General features: G+C 53.7%; 1 protein-coding gene across 1 annotated transcript; it reads left to right on the top strand.

The window, feature by feature from the left end:
* The first annotated feature begins 367 nt into the window (after positions 1-367).
* HHATL (hedgehog acyltransferase like) lies at positions 368-16530 on the top strand. Its single transcript, XM_056336489.1, has 12 exons — positions 368-550; positions 2202-2348; positions 2879-2946; positions 3325-3438; positions 3599-3793; positions 4638-4847; positions 8570-8741; positions 10437-10581; positions 10971-11006; positions 11805-12006; positions 13405-13546; positions 14802-16530. Exons 2-12 carry the CDS (start codon positions 2243-2245, stop codon positions 14921-14923), a joined length of 1512 nt encoding a protein of 503 aa, XP_056192464.1. The 5' UTR covers positions 368-550; positions 2202-2242; the 3' UTR covers positions 14924-16530.
* The last annotated feature ends 204 nt before the right edge of the window (positions 16531-16734 follow it).

Genomic DNA, 16734 nt, shown 5'->3' with positions numbered 1-16734 from the left:
CCCGTGCCTCAGTTTCCCCATGCAATGATAGCTGCCTCCCCTCTGGCACAAGGTGATGGAGGTTACCCCATCCCTTGCAGGGCTCAAAGAGGGGGACCAGAACACCCCTGGGGAAGGAGCCGGTCCCCGCCTGGGGGTCCTGTGGCCCCGGTGCTCCTGTGAGTAGCCCTGGGCCTTGCTCCCTGGCCCCGGGGTGAGCTTTGGCAGCCAGCACGGGTCTTCTCCAGCAGCTGCCGTGACAGACAGCTCCTGAACCAGCCCCCCTCTGCAGTGCTGCTCTAAAATAAAAATACCTCCCGCCTGCTCCGCTCCACTCCCAGCCAAACTTCCTCCAGGGGCAAGGTGGGGGGACGGCAGCCCAAAAATACACCCGGCCGCCCCCCCTAAGCCGGGCTGAGAGATGCTGTAAGGCAACCCCCCGGCTCCCAAGACCCTCCGTTGCTCCCCCCAAACACACACCCGTCCCCCCCACCCTGCCGCCCCCCGTTGCGGAGCCGGACGCTGGATCCCCGCACCCCACCCGCCTCCACCCACGGCCCCAGGGCTCAAGGTCAGTAGCGGGGAGCGATGCGGGGCTGGGGGGGGGCGGGGGGGGCGGCACGCCGGGCTGTCGGGGGTGGTGACACGCTGCTTTCCGCAGCTCCAAGGTTTTTTGTCACCTCTGCCTGCTCCCAGCCCCGGCCGGGGGTCGGGGAGACGCGCGGGGATAAGGATGCTGCTGCCCCGCGGAGGCTCGGAGCGACGGGGGGGCTGTGCTGGGGACACCCGCCAATGCACCTGACTCGGCAGCCCGGCGGCCATCAGGAGTTTAAACCGCCAGAGGGGTCCCCCCCACCAGCACCCCGCGCCCACCGGGGGCCGTTAACCGCCTCCCGCCCGGCTTAATTGCGGAGCGGCTTTGCCCCCCAAAACAAAACAAAAACAAAACCCACCACAAACAACAAACCCCAAACCAAAGCCTTGAAACGCGTGGAAAAGAGAGAGAGGGAGAGAAAGAAAGCCTTTAAAAGCCACCTCCGTGAGCGGCGCCCCGCCGCAGCGGGACCGCAGGGCGGGGGCTCCCACCCGCAGCGGCCCCGCTCGGGGGAGCGGCCGCGGGGCGACCCCCGCAGCTAGGGGGGGGGTGGGGGTGGGTAGCAGCCCCGGGCAGCGCCTTCCCCGCGGAAAAAGCCTTTTCCCCAGCTCGGGGGGCGGTGGGGTCACCCCCCAGCGCTGCTAACGACCCCCCGAGCTCTTATTAAAAATAATTTTAAAAGCTGACACCAGCCCCGCGGGGAAAACTCTGCCTGCAGGTGCGAGAGCAGCGGCCGGGCGGCCTCTTGCCGCTGCCTAAATCAGAGTTTTGCTCCTTATGCCCTTCCCACCCCCTCCCCGCCGCCGCAGCCCCCCCCCCCCCCCCCCCGCGGGGAGTGTTCGCGAGTGGGTGGCAGCGCCGGGGGAGGGGGCTGCCCCCCCCGGCCCCGAACTGCGCCTTTACCCGCTGCCGGCCGAGCTGCAGGGCTCGGGGAGGGCTGGAGGCACGTCGCGCCGGGGTTAATTAGCCTTAGCAGGAGTAATTAGCCCAGGGCTAATTGAAGGGATGGGTGTCGGCATCCCCCGAGCCCTGCAGATGTTGCTGGGCGGAGCGGGGGGGGGGGGGGGCTCCAGCGTGCTTGCGGGGTCCCAAGGCTGGGAGTCCCCCCGGAGCTGGAGGCTGGGCAAAGCCCCAGCAAGAAGGTGAACGGCAGCCCAGCGCAGGGCAGTGGGGGTGTCCCACCCCACCCCATCCCATCCAGCACGGGCATCTTCGTGCTGTCCTGGACCCCCTCTGAAGATCCAATTAGCAATTAGTGGGGATATCAGAGATAAGCTGGAGGAACCTCATCTTGGGCAGCTGGCACCCCAGAGCATCTCTGAGTGTTGGGATGGATGCAGCTATCTGGGAAGTCGATCAGGAACACCTGGCTGAGCTGCTCCCAGATCCCGGCTCCTCGGTGAGGTTTGCAGCAGGGCTCAGAAGCAGGCTCTTTCCCTGCACCCAAGTTGTATCCCAGGGTTCAGCCTCAGGTGTCACCACCTTCTCCATCTCTTCAGCCACTGGCCTTCAAGGAAGCCCACAAAGCAGAGCTGCTGAGGACCTGCAGAAATGTCAGGTGCTCGAGGGGTAGGAGGGCAGGCGAACTCTCACCCCAGGTTTTCTTCCCTGTCCTTCCCTTTCCCAGGTCTGGATCCCCTGCACTGGCCAGGGCGGTAACCTGCTGCCATGGGGGTTAAAACAATGCTCCCCAGCTATGAACTGGGGTTTTATGCCCTTGCCGTGACATGTGCTGTGGTGTACAGCGGCAGCGGGATCTTCGAAGCATCCAGAGGTAACGCTCCCCACCGCATCCCCTGGGGGGGAGGATAGTTGGAAGGTGGCTGCTTTTACAGGCGTCAACACCAGCAGCAGATCCCTGGCTTTAATTTTTGCAGAGGGACAGCTTGGGAATCCTTTGTGAGGTTCAAAAAGGATTTTTACCTTTTTGCCCCCTTGCTCCCATTTCCATGGCTCAGGGCAAGAAGCTGCGGCACGTCACAGCTCTCCAGCCAGCACCCAAAATGGGCAACCACCCTACCTACCCAGGGCTGGCTCCTAACTTTTTTTTGTCTGGAAGCCCCCCAAAATAAAAATTTCATGGAATCAACCCAAGGTCCCTGGGATGTGCACTGCAAAAAGGCTTTGCTGGAAATTATTGCAGAAACAGGTGAGGTTCCTGACTCTTATAGTTGTCCGTGGGACTTAGGTGTGTCTGAGCCCTGATGGTTCATCATCGCGGTGAGGAAGGCTCCCTGCCTTGCTGAAACCCGGGCTCCATTTCCCAGAGCTGTCTCTCTCCCGGTAACTCTGGTTCTCTTGCAGACAGCATGAACAGAAAGGCCTTTCGGGAAGGCATAAAGCCGGGCTGGCACTACTTCGGCAGGAAGATGGTAAGCAAAGGAAGGACTCGGTCTTTTCTAGCTACTGGCAATGTGGTCGGTGCTGACCGCTGGAGAAGCAGAGCTGGTTTTTCTGCTGCTGATGCACTTTTGCGAAGTCCATATGACTTGTATTTTTCTCCCTAAAGAGCTAGTCGGGAAAATACCAGCCCTGCAGTGCTGTGTATGCTCTGCTTTGTGTGCACAGAGACAAGCAACTGCTGCACATCTCTCCTGGGGTTTTTATAACCCAGCTAAAGTGCTCAGGAGCCCTTGGGGGGAAAATGGGAAGAAAAGGCTTTGAAAGTTGTGTGGTTTCCCCTCCAGATGGGTGTAGGGGCAGGGGAGTGCGGGCTGGGGACAGTAAGGCACCCGGTGCTGCTCCCACAGGACATGGCTGATTTCGAGTGGGTGATGTGGTTCACCTCGTTCAGGAACGCCATCATCTTTGCCCTCTCAGGACATGTCCTCTTCGGCAAGATCTGCTCCATGACGGTGCCACAGGTGAGCAAGGGATGTGGTGGGAGGGATTTGAAAGCACCTCAGGGTGACCTGGGATGTGTAGAGGGGGCTTGAGGGATGTTCTAGGATGTGGGGATGTTCTAGGATAGGGGGAGCAGGGTTGGGGCTCTCACCAAGCTGACCACAGCATCTCTTCTCACAGCACCGGGCTGTGGTGTACATGCTGTACGGGGTCTTGGCCGTGCTGGGCAGCATGGGGCTCGTCTACCTGATGATCATCCTCTCCCACTGCCTTGTCCTTTACTCCGTTGCGCTGGCCAAGCAGAAGTGGCTCTGCTATGTGGCCGGGCTTTGCTGTCTCGCCTCCTTCAAGGTGGAGCCATTCAGCTCGTGGCAGGTAGGTGCTGTCTCAGGCCATCTGTCTACCTCATTTCCAGCCCACTTGTGTCTGTCTCCTTGGGTTTGTCCCCAGGGAGGGCTCCTGGGGCACCCCCAAACCCTGGCTACGGCAGAGTTCCCACAGGGTTTGAGAGGGAGGGGACTGTTGTGCCACTGAGCTTGGGAATAATCCCACTGGGACTATGTTGTGTTTTGGTGGCTTCCTGATGGGACAGAGCTCAGGACATGTGAGTCCTTCTTGCTGGTCAGACAACAGCAGCTTGTCAGCCAGGCAAGGTGTGTCCCTGCCCTGTGCCTCAGTTTCCCCATCTTTATCACGTTGGTGGGATGGGTTCAGCAATGGCCACGTCTGTCTCTCAGGTCTCTGCCCAGTTCTGTTTCTCTCACTGGCGGGTGGAGAGAAGCCCAGCGGGGACCTTATAAAGCTATTTGGTCCCTCTGAAGGACAGTGCTGCCTCTCCCTGCCTGCTGCTTACCTCCTCAGATGCCACTCTCCACCGTGCTTGTGCTGGCTTTTCTTCACTCCCTGAGGAGGGTTATGTCCCTGTGACAGGGTGACATTCCCCCCACAGACCGAAGCCTGAGTGGCCCACAGCTGCTGGGTGAGGATGTGGCCAAGAGGATCTACCGCTTCCCAGCTCCTCCAGGATGCAGCCGTCAGCTGGGAAATTGAGTCCCAGATTTCCCTTTCCAACAGCAAGGCTCATTAGCTCCAGGCACAATTGGTTTCAGAGCATAATTAGAGGCTTTGCCTGCTGCCCCAGGAGTGATGTCCTCTACAAATTGAGGGAGCACAGAAGTGACACTGTGTTTGTGGTGGTAACTCTTCATTTCTCATCCAGGGCGGGTTTGTAACGGGAGCTTTTGATCTTCAAGATGTCCTCTTCTATGGAGGAAGCTGCTTCACCATCATGCGCTGCATGAGCTTTGCACTTGAGAACTCTGAGAGGAAAGAGGGCATCTACTCCATCTTCGACCTCCTCAAGTACAACTTCTACCTCCCATTCTTCTTCTTCGGGCCTGTCATGACATTTGACCAGTTCCATGCCCAGGTGAGTGCTTCTGAGGCTGGGCTGGAGGAGGACCTCTCCCTGCTTTTATTTCCTTGGGTTTGATGCCTACAAAACACCACCTTTTGCCACAGTGAAGGTGCAAATGGTTGTAGAGCTTTTCATGGTCACCTAGAGTCTGTGGCCATAGTCTGGCCTGTGCAATGATGCTGGGACTTTTGTGGGGAGGGGCATAAGCTGCTGGGGTTTTGGCCATTTCGACTGATCAGTTCAGAAGGGAAGATGTTGCTGTTGTGCAAGCATCACACTGCGATGAGGCGGGGAGTGTTCAGCTCATGTCCTTGGTCGCTGGACCACCTGCAGTGCTCGGCCCCTCAGTTTCCCTGTGCTGTCACCCCAGTGCCTCCATGACACCCCACTCTGCAGTGCCAGGAGGCCAAGGTGCGAGCCAGCCATGTGGTGCCCATCTGTGGGACCTCCATGTGCTGGTGTCTGTGGCAGCAAGGGCAGTCTCACATTTCCATCCAGCTGGTTTGCCCAAGGAGCATGACTTTCCAGGGATGGTCTGTGCATCTTAAGATGAAGTTATTTCTCCAGAAATAAGTAAGATCAGATGGAAGGCTGTGTTTCAGCAGCCAAGGGCTTCCTCTGTTCTCCATAAAATACTCTGGTGCCCCAAGTCTTTGCCTGTATCGCACACAACCGAGGGAGCTGTTTGAAGAGCAGACTCCAAGCAGCACTGGAAATCATCAGCAGAAGCCTGGGCTGGGGCCAGCCAACCTCTGGGGCTGTTTCACAGCCAACGATCAAGAAAACCAGCAGTGCTCTCTCCCTCCTCACTCTTCCCATCTCAACATCCTTTTACACCAATGGTCAGCCTTGGCCATCAACACGAACTGGTACTGCTTGCTAAAGGAGGGACCTCTTGCCCAGCCAGCAATGGTGCTGGGAAGGATTGCCACCACCCCTCTGCTTCCTTCTAAAGAGCAGCTGCACTGAATTTTGGGACCCCAATTGACATCTGGGTGCAAAAGCATTTTGGAAAAACATTTGTGAATTCAGAAGAAAAACCAGCCCAGAGCAGGGAAGCACAGCTAGAGCCTCCCTGGTGAGGAGGAGACCAAAGACTCGCCCATTCCAGCACCTTGTCTTCAATGTTGGGCTGGTAGTAGTTGCCTAAGAAAGGGTCTGCACTGGTCTTCTTTCCCCCAGCAAGCAGGATGAGCCCCAGTCCGAGTCCTACTCCTCACTGGTTTGTTCACCTGGGGAGCTGACAACCTTGTGCTGCATGTTGAAAGGAGCAACATCCCTTGGGTCCTGCCAGATCTATTTGAAAGGGCTTTTAGAGCTTTTGACCCTGAAGATCATAAGGTCAGCTCTGGTGTCCCCCATAAGGGATGCTTGTGGTGCGGAGTCTACCAGTAGCTCAATTTCAGCAGACACGCATCAAGGATGGCCAGGCTGCTGGTGAGGCTCTTCTCGCCAGGCTGCTGGAAGAAATGTTTAATCCTAAGACTTCATCTTTCCAGTAGTGTCTTATCTGTTGGGCTGAAGCCCAGGCAAGCATGGTTCCAGCAGCCCCAGCATCCAAGCCCCTCTGTGGAGGGTACAGTGCCCTGGGGTGGCCTCCTCACCCCATGTTCTTCTTAGTTCCCCGGGTTCCATCAGTCTTTCCTACAAAATGGGCAGCCCTGACTTCTCCTACCACCACAGCCAGGTATCTGGAAATCAGGGTGTTAAACTCCTTGTTTCTCCAGCGCCTGAACTCTCACCACTCTTGCAAGGCTTGATCTGGAGGGGTCTTCTTCCCTGCTCTTTGCACAGCACCACACCAGGATGTCTATAGCCACTTCGTGAGCAGTTCCCCCTTCTGCTGCTTAAAACCCTCACCCCAAAGGCACAGGAGCAAGTCGCCGACCCCTTCCCCATGCCCTGGCCAGGGGTCCTGTCTTGGCCTGGCCACCACTGCCATCTCCTGGCTAGATGCCCCCCTGCACTGCTGGAGCTGCAGCTAATTGCAGAGATGAATTCCTAATTGCCCAACAGCAGTTATGAGGGCAGGCAGATGGAGTCCCTTCCCCAGGGTGGGCTGTGTGGCCCAGTTAAGGAATAGGCATATGTCTCTGGCTCCTACTGGTGCTACGTTCTGGTGGAACTCTGGCATCCCCCATGTATGATGGGAACTCATCCGTATCGGGGCTTGGCCAGCCCCATTTGAGCTGAAAATCCTCTCCCTTGCTAGGATCAAGGGAATAAACTCACTTCTGTAGGGCTGGAAGTGTGCGGGACACAGCCCTGATCCAAGGGGCTGGTGGCAGAGTGCTGCACATGAGGATAGATATGAGGACAAGAGGAAACGGCCTCAGGTTGCCTCAGGGGTGGTTTGGGTTGGGTATTAGGAAAAGATTCTTCACTGAAAGGGTGGTCAAGTGCTGGAACAGGCTGCCCGGGATGATGGTGGAGTCACCATCCCTGGGGGTATTTAAAAGACTTGTAGATGTGGCACTTAGGGACATGGTTTAGCAGTGGGCTTGGCAGCGTTAGGTTTACAGTTGGATTCGATGATTTTAAAAGCCTTTTCCAACCTAAATGATTCTATGAAAACGGGGCTCTGTGTTCTCCCACACATCTCGATGCCACAGCCTGTCCTCCCTCGGCTTCTCATCTATCTCAGGCTCCAGTGGCCTCTTAAAGCACTTGGCATATAACAGACACATAAAAATCTGGCAAAGGCTTTAATTCTCAGGAATCATCTGGATTTGATGATGGGGCTGGTGCGGCAGCCTGTGGATTATGCTGGGAAAGCTCCCACCTCTCGCAGGGAATAAAGGGAAAGTAATAAACATAAGAGGATTTTGAATACAGCAGCAATTTTTACGGCGAAGCAGGGAAGCGAGGACATCAGCCTGTCCAGTGTAATCCTGAAGGCTTGCTCCGGCGATGTTTATGTTGTAACAGCCAGAGACATGACAGCTCCTGGAGGCAAAGCTCAGCCCCTGTTTGTACAAGACACAGCAGAGACGAAATCCCCATCGATCAGGTCCCAGCTGACTCAGGACGGCCCCCGGAGCAGCTTTCCCTCTCATTTACAACAGGTGTCTGCAGCAGAAGCTCCAGGGACCATCCGTCCTCCTCCGCTTCCTCCCAAATGACCCTGGCCAAATATATGCATATGGCCCTGGCAGAGCTGTCAGGTGGGATCCCAGCCCTGCTCCCAGCCTCTCCCCACAGGCTGTGGTATCCCATTGATATGGGTATGGGCATTTGCTCCCCCTAAGTGACCTGCGCAAGGGGCCACCTGTAAGCAAAGCTGACTTTCTGAACATGTCCCTGCAGAAAGAGCATAAAGCCCAGCTCCCTGGTTGGTATGGTTGTCACCCTACCCAGAGCCCCTTTGGTACAGCCAGACTTGTCACTGCTGTGTCACACCATGTGCCTGCTCTGCTGGAAACGCCAGTGATGGGAACAGCCTTCGCTAGGAGGGTGATGCAGGGGGCACCTTGCTGCCCTGCTCAGCACTGAGGCGGGGGTGTTGGAGTGATGCTGTGGGTGGGACATGTCCTGCTCCTTGTGGATGTGTTCACCTGAGCTAATTCCTTGGGTCTTCCTTAATCAATGGAGACTTGGGCCATGTAGTCCGTGATGTGATTTCTAGAGGAGACCGTTGAGTCTCCATTTGGACCTTGACCGTTTCACCAGATGGAGGAATATGTTGCCCATCCTGTCTCTCAGCTCAGCCCTTTCACGGTTTGCCATCCTGACAGGTGAGCACCCAAGAGTTAAGACGCAAAGATGATGAGTTGAAGAACATCCGGGTCCATGCTCTCCTCCATGTGGGGGCCATCATTGCCGTGGACATCTTCTTCCATTTCTTCTACATCCTCACCCTCCCTTCTGACCTGAAGTTCACAAACCGCCTCTCGGACTGGTCCTTGGGTGAGTGGCCATGCTCGGACACGTTCATACCTGTACTTAGCTTCAGGGCAGTGGTGAGTGATTCACAGCTCCATCTGTCCTCACTGAGAGGCTTTACCAACACTTGTGTTGGACAGGTTTGAGTAAAGCCGCTCTTTGTGTTGACAGTGCACAGAGCTGGGGTTGGGCAGCCCTGGAAAGCAGATGTGTTGGTCTGACATTCTCACAGGGTTCCAGTGTAAATTGTTTAGCTCGGGGTTTAAGAGGCTGAGCACCAAGCCATTCCCATTGCCTTTGCCTGGACTGGAAGGGAGCTCAGCACCTCCAAAAAAATCAGCCCCATGCTGTTGCAACAGGCACATCTGGGATCTCAGATGCCTTCACAGGCACGTGGCCACCCATTATGGATGTTTGTAAGCCAGTGAAATGGCCCCAGGGCGTAGGTTGTACAGGGAGCAGCTCAGGGCAGTTGGAGCTGCTGCCTTCAGCTGCCTAATGGAGGGCTGTAGAGAAGGTGAACTCCTCTTGGAGGCTGGCAGGGAAGAAGCAGGACACAGCAAACAAGGTGCAGCAAGGCAACGTCTGGTTGCATGTAAGGAATTTTCTTCATAGAGTGGTCAAATATTGGAATAGGGGCCCAGAGGGATTATAGATTCTCCAAAAATAGACATATTCAACATCTAAATGGTCCAGAGCAACCTGATCTCCATTTAAAGTTGACTGTTCTCTGAGCAGGACTGGACTTAGGTACCTCCAGAGGCCAAACTCACAGGATGAGTAATGGTAGCAGTGCTGGCAGCTGGATGGAGGATTTCAGCTGGCAAATACATGTCTGATGGCAGCATTTGAGATACCATAGGGCATCTGATGGTCACACAGACAGAGGAGAAGCAGGGGGTGGAGAAGCCCCTTCTCTCTCTAGAGTGGCAGCTGGTGGCCAGGAGAAAATCTGAATGCAGCTAGAATGTCACTAGCGTTGATTTAGGGTGTCCTAAGAGACCTGGGTGGACTGACCAAGCGTATGTGTTACTCCAGAGGGAGCTGAGCTCCTCTGCAGGCTCTGCTGACTGTATTGACCACATCTGCCTGATCCATGGTGGAGCTTAGGCACTGCACGCATCGAGGCACTGTGTGGTCCTTAATCTGTGAGCCAAGTCCCACAAAGATGGGGGCATTTTAGCTTCTGTTTACACAGGAATTTGAAATTTTTAGTGTTTGTTCCTGAAGGGTTTGTCTTCCAATGTCATGCATCTCTCCAAGTCAAAGGTTCTGGTCCTGGCTCTGCTGTAGCATCCATGTCCTATCTATGGTCACAAGAAGCTGGAGTGGGGGGCGTTTTGATGGAGGTGTCGATAAAACCTCAGGGCTCAGAGTTGAGAACTGTGATGAGTTCATCATAGTTTAACAAACCTTAGAGGGAAGGAACGATCTAGTACTGGAAGAAATGAGATCTGTATGACTTTCTTGGGCTACCAAAACCAATAAACAGCTTGCTCCCAAATACCCCAGGAAGGTATTGTCCTCTTGTTCAAGTTTTTTAAAAAGCTACTTAGTTTTAGAAGCTTTTCTCATCCAAGGCAACATTAGACTGTCCTCTTGATGCTATGTTTCTTGCAATAGACTGTATGCTCCCATGGGATATGATGTCCCCTGCAGTCGTGGAGGTGATATGTTCCATGTTCCTCTCCACCCATTTGACTCCCATTTTTGCTCCAGCTGGCCTGGCCTACTGCAATTTGGTGTACGACTGGGTGAAAGCTGCTGTCATGTTTGGGGTCACCAACACCATTGCCAGACTGGACCACTTGGACCCACCCCAGCCCCCCAAATGCATCACCATGCTCTACGTCTTTGCAGAAACGTGAGTACCCCACGTGCACCAACAAAGAGAGACAGCATGTTTGACTTGAACAAAATGTGCGTGGGGGGGAGGACGTCTGGGCTGTGCTGCTGAGCAGCTAGCCTATGAGTTGGAGACTACATTGAGGAGTCTACGCTGAACCCATGGTCTGGACATGCCCATAGCCCAGGGAAATATTCTTGGGCAGGAAGCAATAGATAAGGAGGGAGGTTACAACCATATCGGTAGTGGGACCTGTTGAATGAAGGAGCGTGGAGTTCTGTGAACTTCAAGAAAGATTCAAGATGTACCTTGCCAGGGGACTGGGAGCCTCCTCCGGGTGACCGCTGCATGGAAGGATGTCGTTAACACTGTGTGTTTTAACCTGCTTTTTATCATCTGCATTTTAGGCATTTTGACAGAGGGATTAATGACTGGCTGTGCAAGTAAGTGTCAACCAGCTGTCTCTAGTCTGGTTCAGGGTCTTCTGTTCCTTCACATAGAAAAGAAGCGTTAAATGCTGTTTCTCCCAGAGCTGAGGTGTCCTCTCTTCTGGGCGAATCCCACCATGGCTTGAAGTCATATTTGGTCTGTTTATCCCTAAGACCATTCAATTTATCACCACAAAGTGCAACAGCCCCACCCGCCCCCAGCTGGGAACGAGAGAGCCCTGTCCCAGAAACCCCTCCAGGTTTGGTGGGTTTAGCACTCCCTCAAGGGAGGAAGAGTCAGGTTCCTGTGCCACCAGCAGGAAAGGGGAACTGAGCCCAGGTCTGCCATAACTGGGATAACTGAGGTGGCCTGGATAACTCCGGGTGGCCTATGCTCCATCTACATCTCCCCAGCCCTTCAGCTCTCTTCAGCGGTGACTACAGACCGGCAAACCTGTACTGAAGGTGGTGGCCGCTCTGTGGTGAAATCCTGTGCACCAGCAAGCCTGAGAGAGCCTGCAGCTCTACAGGTCCCCATGTTTTATCCACCCTTTACCTGCAATAGGGGGAAAGGAGGGTATTTGGTCCTTACAGAGCTGTAGGTTTGTGAGGAACACAAGCCACCAGCAGATGGACTGCAGCAAAAATCAGTTTATTGATGGAACATGTCAGCCAAAATATCCTTCCATTCTCACTGGGGTGCTCTAGATTGACCCATCTGTGAGGAGCTTGTGGTGGGTGAAGGTGGGATAAGGGACTCCAGAGGGGTCCCCTTGACTACCGGGAGCACCGACCACTTTCCTTGGCTGTTAGGTACGTGTATGATCACCTTGGAGAGAACCATGACAACATCATGAAGGAGCTCGTGGCCACCATCGCCACCTTTGCCATCACCACCCTGTGGCTGGGGCCCTGTGAGATCGTTTACATCTGGTCTGTCCTCAACTGCTTTGGCCTCAACTTTGAGCTCTGGGTGCAGAAGTTCTTCCAGCTGGAGCCCTTTGCCAAACTGGAGGTGAGGAGCTGGGCTGCAAGCGGATGGGGAAAGGTCAGTGGATCTGGGACCAAATTCTGGTGCTGGAAAATGTCCATGACTGTAGGGAGCTCAAACTTGTACAAAAAAAAAAGTCAGATCTATTTTCAGCTGAGACCTGACGAGCAACATCCCTGATGTTGCTCCATGTCCAGGTCTCCTGCATGGAGACCTGAAGATCCTTCCTGTGGCCTTCAGCATCCTTGTGATCAGCTACTTGGCTGTGCAAGGGAAGCACAGTCTCGGTGCTTTGTATCCTTTCATTTTATGCACTGTGTTACCCACCCAGAGCAAATTCCCACCTGCCCTGGGATGCTTCATGGGAAGTTTAGGTTGGGTGTGGAGTTTTCAGAGGGTCCAAGAGAACCAGGAATGCATCAAAATACCACAGACGGACACAAAATTTGAGGTCATGGGGAAATGTTTATACATTTCCATATGGAAAGCTTCTTGTTCTGCAAAACATCTTGGCATTCTGAGTAGTTTTAATGTGATTTCTGATTAGGTACTAGAACAAATTGTTCTCCAACCACCCCAAAGCTTAGTGCCTTGTTTGTTTGGGAACAAGGTGCTTCGGGGACATGTCAGAAGATCAACTTAGGAAACTCCCTCCTGGAAACTTTTATGTGTCTTATTTGTTTTGCCTAATCTAAAGTCTGGAGGTCCTAAACTGGTTCAGAAAAGACCTCTTTTGAATAAAAACTTTGGAGAGCAGTCCTCCCAGCCGCTCTCCTCACTGAACCCCTAATCAGATTAGAGCACTTGCAGGCAGTGAAATCTCCTTCCCCGCAGCACCGCAATTCTCAGCACTAAGTGGCCTGGGGATTCGTCGTGCTCTTTGAAGATTGCTATGAACCACTTCCCCGCTCTGCTTGCAGCAGCTGCTCCTGAGGATTATGTGCCACTGACAATTTCACTCTGCTGCTGTCACTAGTTTTCAGCTCCTTTTTATTTTTTTTATATATATATATATTTAATTCCTAAGAAACAATTTCTACCAGGAGCTCGGAATGATTTGCATGTCAGGCTAATAATAATCCTGGTATACAACAGTGTTCATCTGCCTTGAGGAATGGCTTACCCGAGGTGCCAGATCAAGAAAGCAGTACTCAGCCATCACACTTAGCATGAAACCCTGTAGAACATCTTGTCCCTACCCACGGGACCTTGAAACACCAGCCCAGAGTCCCAGCTGCATCAGAGCCCAGCAGCAGAGCAGAAGTTTTACCTGGTCCTTAAGTTTCTTCATCCCGGAGGCACTAAAGGCTTCTCTAATTCTTGCCTGTCCCTCTGGGATCCCAGCTGGAGTTTGGCCGGAGCTGGACACGTTCCCCTTTCCTTACAGCCTCATTTTTCCTCACTCTCTGCTCCCCTTGGCAGGCCAGAATGTCAGCGGCCATGTCTCGGCGCATTAGGGCGGCTTTTGGGGCGGCGAATTTCTGGGCCATTGTCCTCTACAACATCCTAGCTCTCAACAGCCTGGAGTTTGCACTGCTGGTGACCAAGAGACTCGTCCTGACGGGTAAGGTGCTACCAGCCCTCCCCATTGAGGGACCCTTGTCTTGATGGTCGGGGAGGCTGGGGCTTTCAAGTCCTCCTGGGGTCCGAAGTGGCCCAGCCACTGGCTTGCTGTGTGGCTGCTCCCAGTGTGCTTAATTCTTACGTCAAAGGTGCAAGCAGTTGTTTCTTAGCTCCCAGCCTTCTCGTGTGAGCTCTGGGGTAGGAGTGCCTTCCAGGTGTGCTCGTACAGCTTCTAGCACAGCCTGACGCTGTGGTTTGGATTCCTTGCAGCAACGCAAAGGTCACATTCATCCCAACAAGGGGGGCTGAGTCCCTGGCTGCAGAAAGGTCCCCTTGCTGGCGAAAGGGATTTACTTGTCCTACCTCATCCCCTTTCGCTTTAGCAATTACTCCTGCATCAACCTGAAGGCAACAGGTCCAGATCCTCCCACTACGGTCTGATCTGTACACTTCTAGTCAGTGGGTGGTGTCACTATTTTGAAGCCTTGAGCAGCCCAAGTATAACTAGCCCTCAGGAGCCTGTGTCCTCCACCCTCTCTGGGACGGGGCTGGCATAGGAAATGGATAATGTGATGCTCTGGGCTCAGTGTGCCAGAAGTGCCTGCCCGCTGAGCTAGCTGGCTTTTGCTGGCTGCGTTACGCATTTCAGAGGTCCTGTTTTAGCAGGTACAAAGCTCGTGTCTCCCCTCTGCTGTGGATACCAGATTTGTGATTACAAATGCCGCCAGACCCTTTCTAAGTGGAGGGAGAGCTCCTGGCTCTCAGTCACTTACGTAGGTGACAAAAACATGTTTCCCTGGGTGCACACTGTCTCCACTAGGTACAGGACAAGGCTGGGGTTGATCCTCAGCACCAGTGGAGCCCAAAGCTCCTAGAAGGTCACAGTGCAAAACAACAATGGACATGGGCAGGTTGAATGAGCAGAAAGTCAACCACCAAGTCTGAACTTGGGAAGCAGAAGGAGTTTTGGGGGTAAGAGAGTGCTCAAAGCCACTCTAGCATGTTCCCACATTGGCTGTGGTCCATGATGCCTTGGTGGGCTCAGGCACAGCTTCATCTAAAAATCTGATCTGGGGGATTTCTTTCTTCTCTCAGCGAAGCTGTAGCGCCAGATCCACAATGGAAAATGTGTTGGCCATCATGAACTTGTGGGATCTCCCAAAACCCACCTGAAAGGCAGCCGTGCTGGAGAAGAGTTGGCCTCATTAGGCAAGCAGCCACACCAAGATGACCATGTCTCCCTCCATCTTCTCCAGGTTTCCCTGTCAGCACCTTGTCCATCTGGTTCATCACGTACTGCGGAGTGCAGCTGATCAAAGAGCGTGAGCACATCCTGGCCATCGAGGAGGAGATATGTGACAAAGCAAAGGTGGAGTAGAGGGAGGCATCGACAGGCTTGTCCCAAAGCCTCGTCTCCCTTCCAGCCAGGGCTCTTCAAGCACTCCCGACAATCAGACTGCTGTAGCTCACCCATGTAGAAGTCATCTGGAAGGCGCAGGTCCCCCCTTGCTGCAGGAAAGATTTTCTATAAGCCACAGTGGGCATTCTGCAGGCTCCCCATGTGTGGCAGACTACCGAGGTAGGTTCCTAGGACACTTCTTGAATGCCAGAACGAGCCATACCCATCATCCTTCTGACCCTCTGACATTGTGCAGGCCTAGAGATTTCACTCCCTGCTTCCCGTAACACTTGGTCCCACCAGCACTCAGCTCTCCTGCAGGACCTGTAGCCCATGTTTTCCAGAGGAGACTCTTCAGGTCCCATGGTTGGAGGTTTTAGGGTGGGCCAGACACAGAGCTATGAGAAAGCACCAGCTAATCTCTGAGCCTGCTCTGAGCAGACAACCTCCAGGTCATTTCCAGCCCAAGCATCCCATGTTTTCTTCTCTACAAGAAATGGTCAGCGTCCACTGTCAAGTGTTCAGCATCTATGGTTTGTGCAGTAAGGACTGTGAAACGACTCAGCACAATCTATACCTGCCAAGAGGCTAATAAATAAATAATACAGCCTTTATAGCAAAGGGAAGGGGGAACCACTGAAGGGAAATTATCTCTCCACCACTGTCAACAGTGCAGTGATGGCTGTTACCATCTCTGCAAAACAGGCCCCTTCAGTGTTAGATGTCTTGGAAAAAATGATTTGGTGCCAACACCAGGCATAGTTAATGAAAGTGCAGGAGCCATACCTGCTTCACAGACATGGCACATCACATACAGGTCGCCTGGGGAGCAGGCATGCCAAAGAAACACAGCACATGGCCCACAACTGCTTGGTCCCCAGGCCCCAGCTCAGACCCAAAGGGCCCTGCACTACTGGGTCTGAGACCGATGTGGCCACCACGACCATCCTGCTGTGATACCTCTCCTGGGACTCAAACTAAATCGCACTTGCATTTTTCACATGCCATGGACAAAAAGTTTAAGCTCACATTCCTGCCCCATGGCTGAGGAACAGAAGATGCTGTAGCCAGCCCTGCTCATCTCCATCCATCCCTCCCTTTACTCAACTGTCTTTGGTGCACACAGCCTGAACCCGTGACCATGTGGCTGAATGAGCACATACACAACCAAAGGAGAAAGACCTTCAATGAAGGGCAGTGCCTTGGGGCTGGGTGGTGGAGGGAAAAGCCCATGATAGCCTCCTTGGAGAAGTAGACTTTAGGACGCTGTGTATGAAGTGCATTGAATAAATGTATGTGTGCAAAACACAGTGCCTAGGGGAAAAGGTGGGTTAATAACTGAAAAAATAGCTCTAGCTCTCTTGTACTTTAGAGTAACTTTCAGTGGCCTTACGTGGGAGTTATGTTGGTGTTTCATGAGGGCAGAATCCGGACCACTTTGCAATGTGGGTCAAGATGCCTGATGCTGGGTGTCTTCCAGCTTCCCTGTGGATGAAACAGGATTGGATCCCAGCCAGCTTTCAGCTCTGCCAAAGTAATTTGTGAAGTCCTTGATAAATGTCACTTATTTATGTAGTAAATAAAAGTTGGACATCTATGGTGCCTGCTGCTCCTTATTGTGATGCTGCAGGTGATACCCTGGGCAATGCCCTGCCATCAGAGCTGAGCACAATGATCTGTTTGCAGGTCCTCACCTCCCACCCCTAACAGGGACACAAGACATTGCTGAGTTTAACAGAAACCCATGCCAGTGGCATCACCAGGCTAGATGTTTGGCTGCAGCTCGATTC

Source organism: Falco biarmicus, chromosome 4 (genome assembly GCF_023638135.1).
Source record: "Falco biarmicus isolate bFalBia1 chromosome 4, bFalBia1.pri, whole genome shotgun sequence".
In the NCBI taxonomy this organism is placed as follows: Eukaryota; Metazoa; Chordata; class Aves; order Falconiformes; family Falconidae; genus Falco; species Falco biarmicus.
The sequence above is the reverse complement of the archived record's forward strand: the minus strand, read 5'-3'. Positions and strand labels throughout refer to the sequence as shown.

Coding starts and splice junctions, on each gene's coding strand:
- HHATL (XM_056336489.1), top strand. CDS start 2,243: ATGGGGGTTAAAACAATGCTCCCCAGCTATGAACTGGGGTTTTATGCC. Junction 2,947..3,324: donor ACTACTTCGGCAGGAAGATG/GTAAGCAAAGGA, acceptor CTGCTCCCACAG/GACATGGCTGATTTCGAGTG. Junction 3,439..3,598: donor GCTCCATGACGGTGCCACAG/GTGAGCAAGGGA, acceptor CTCTTCTCACAG/CACCGGGCTGTGGTGTACAT.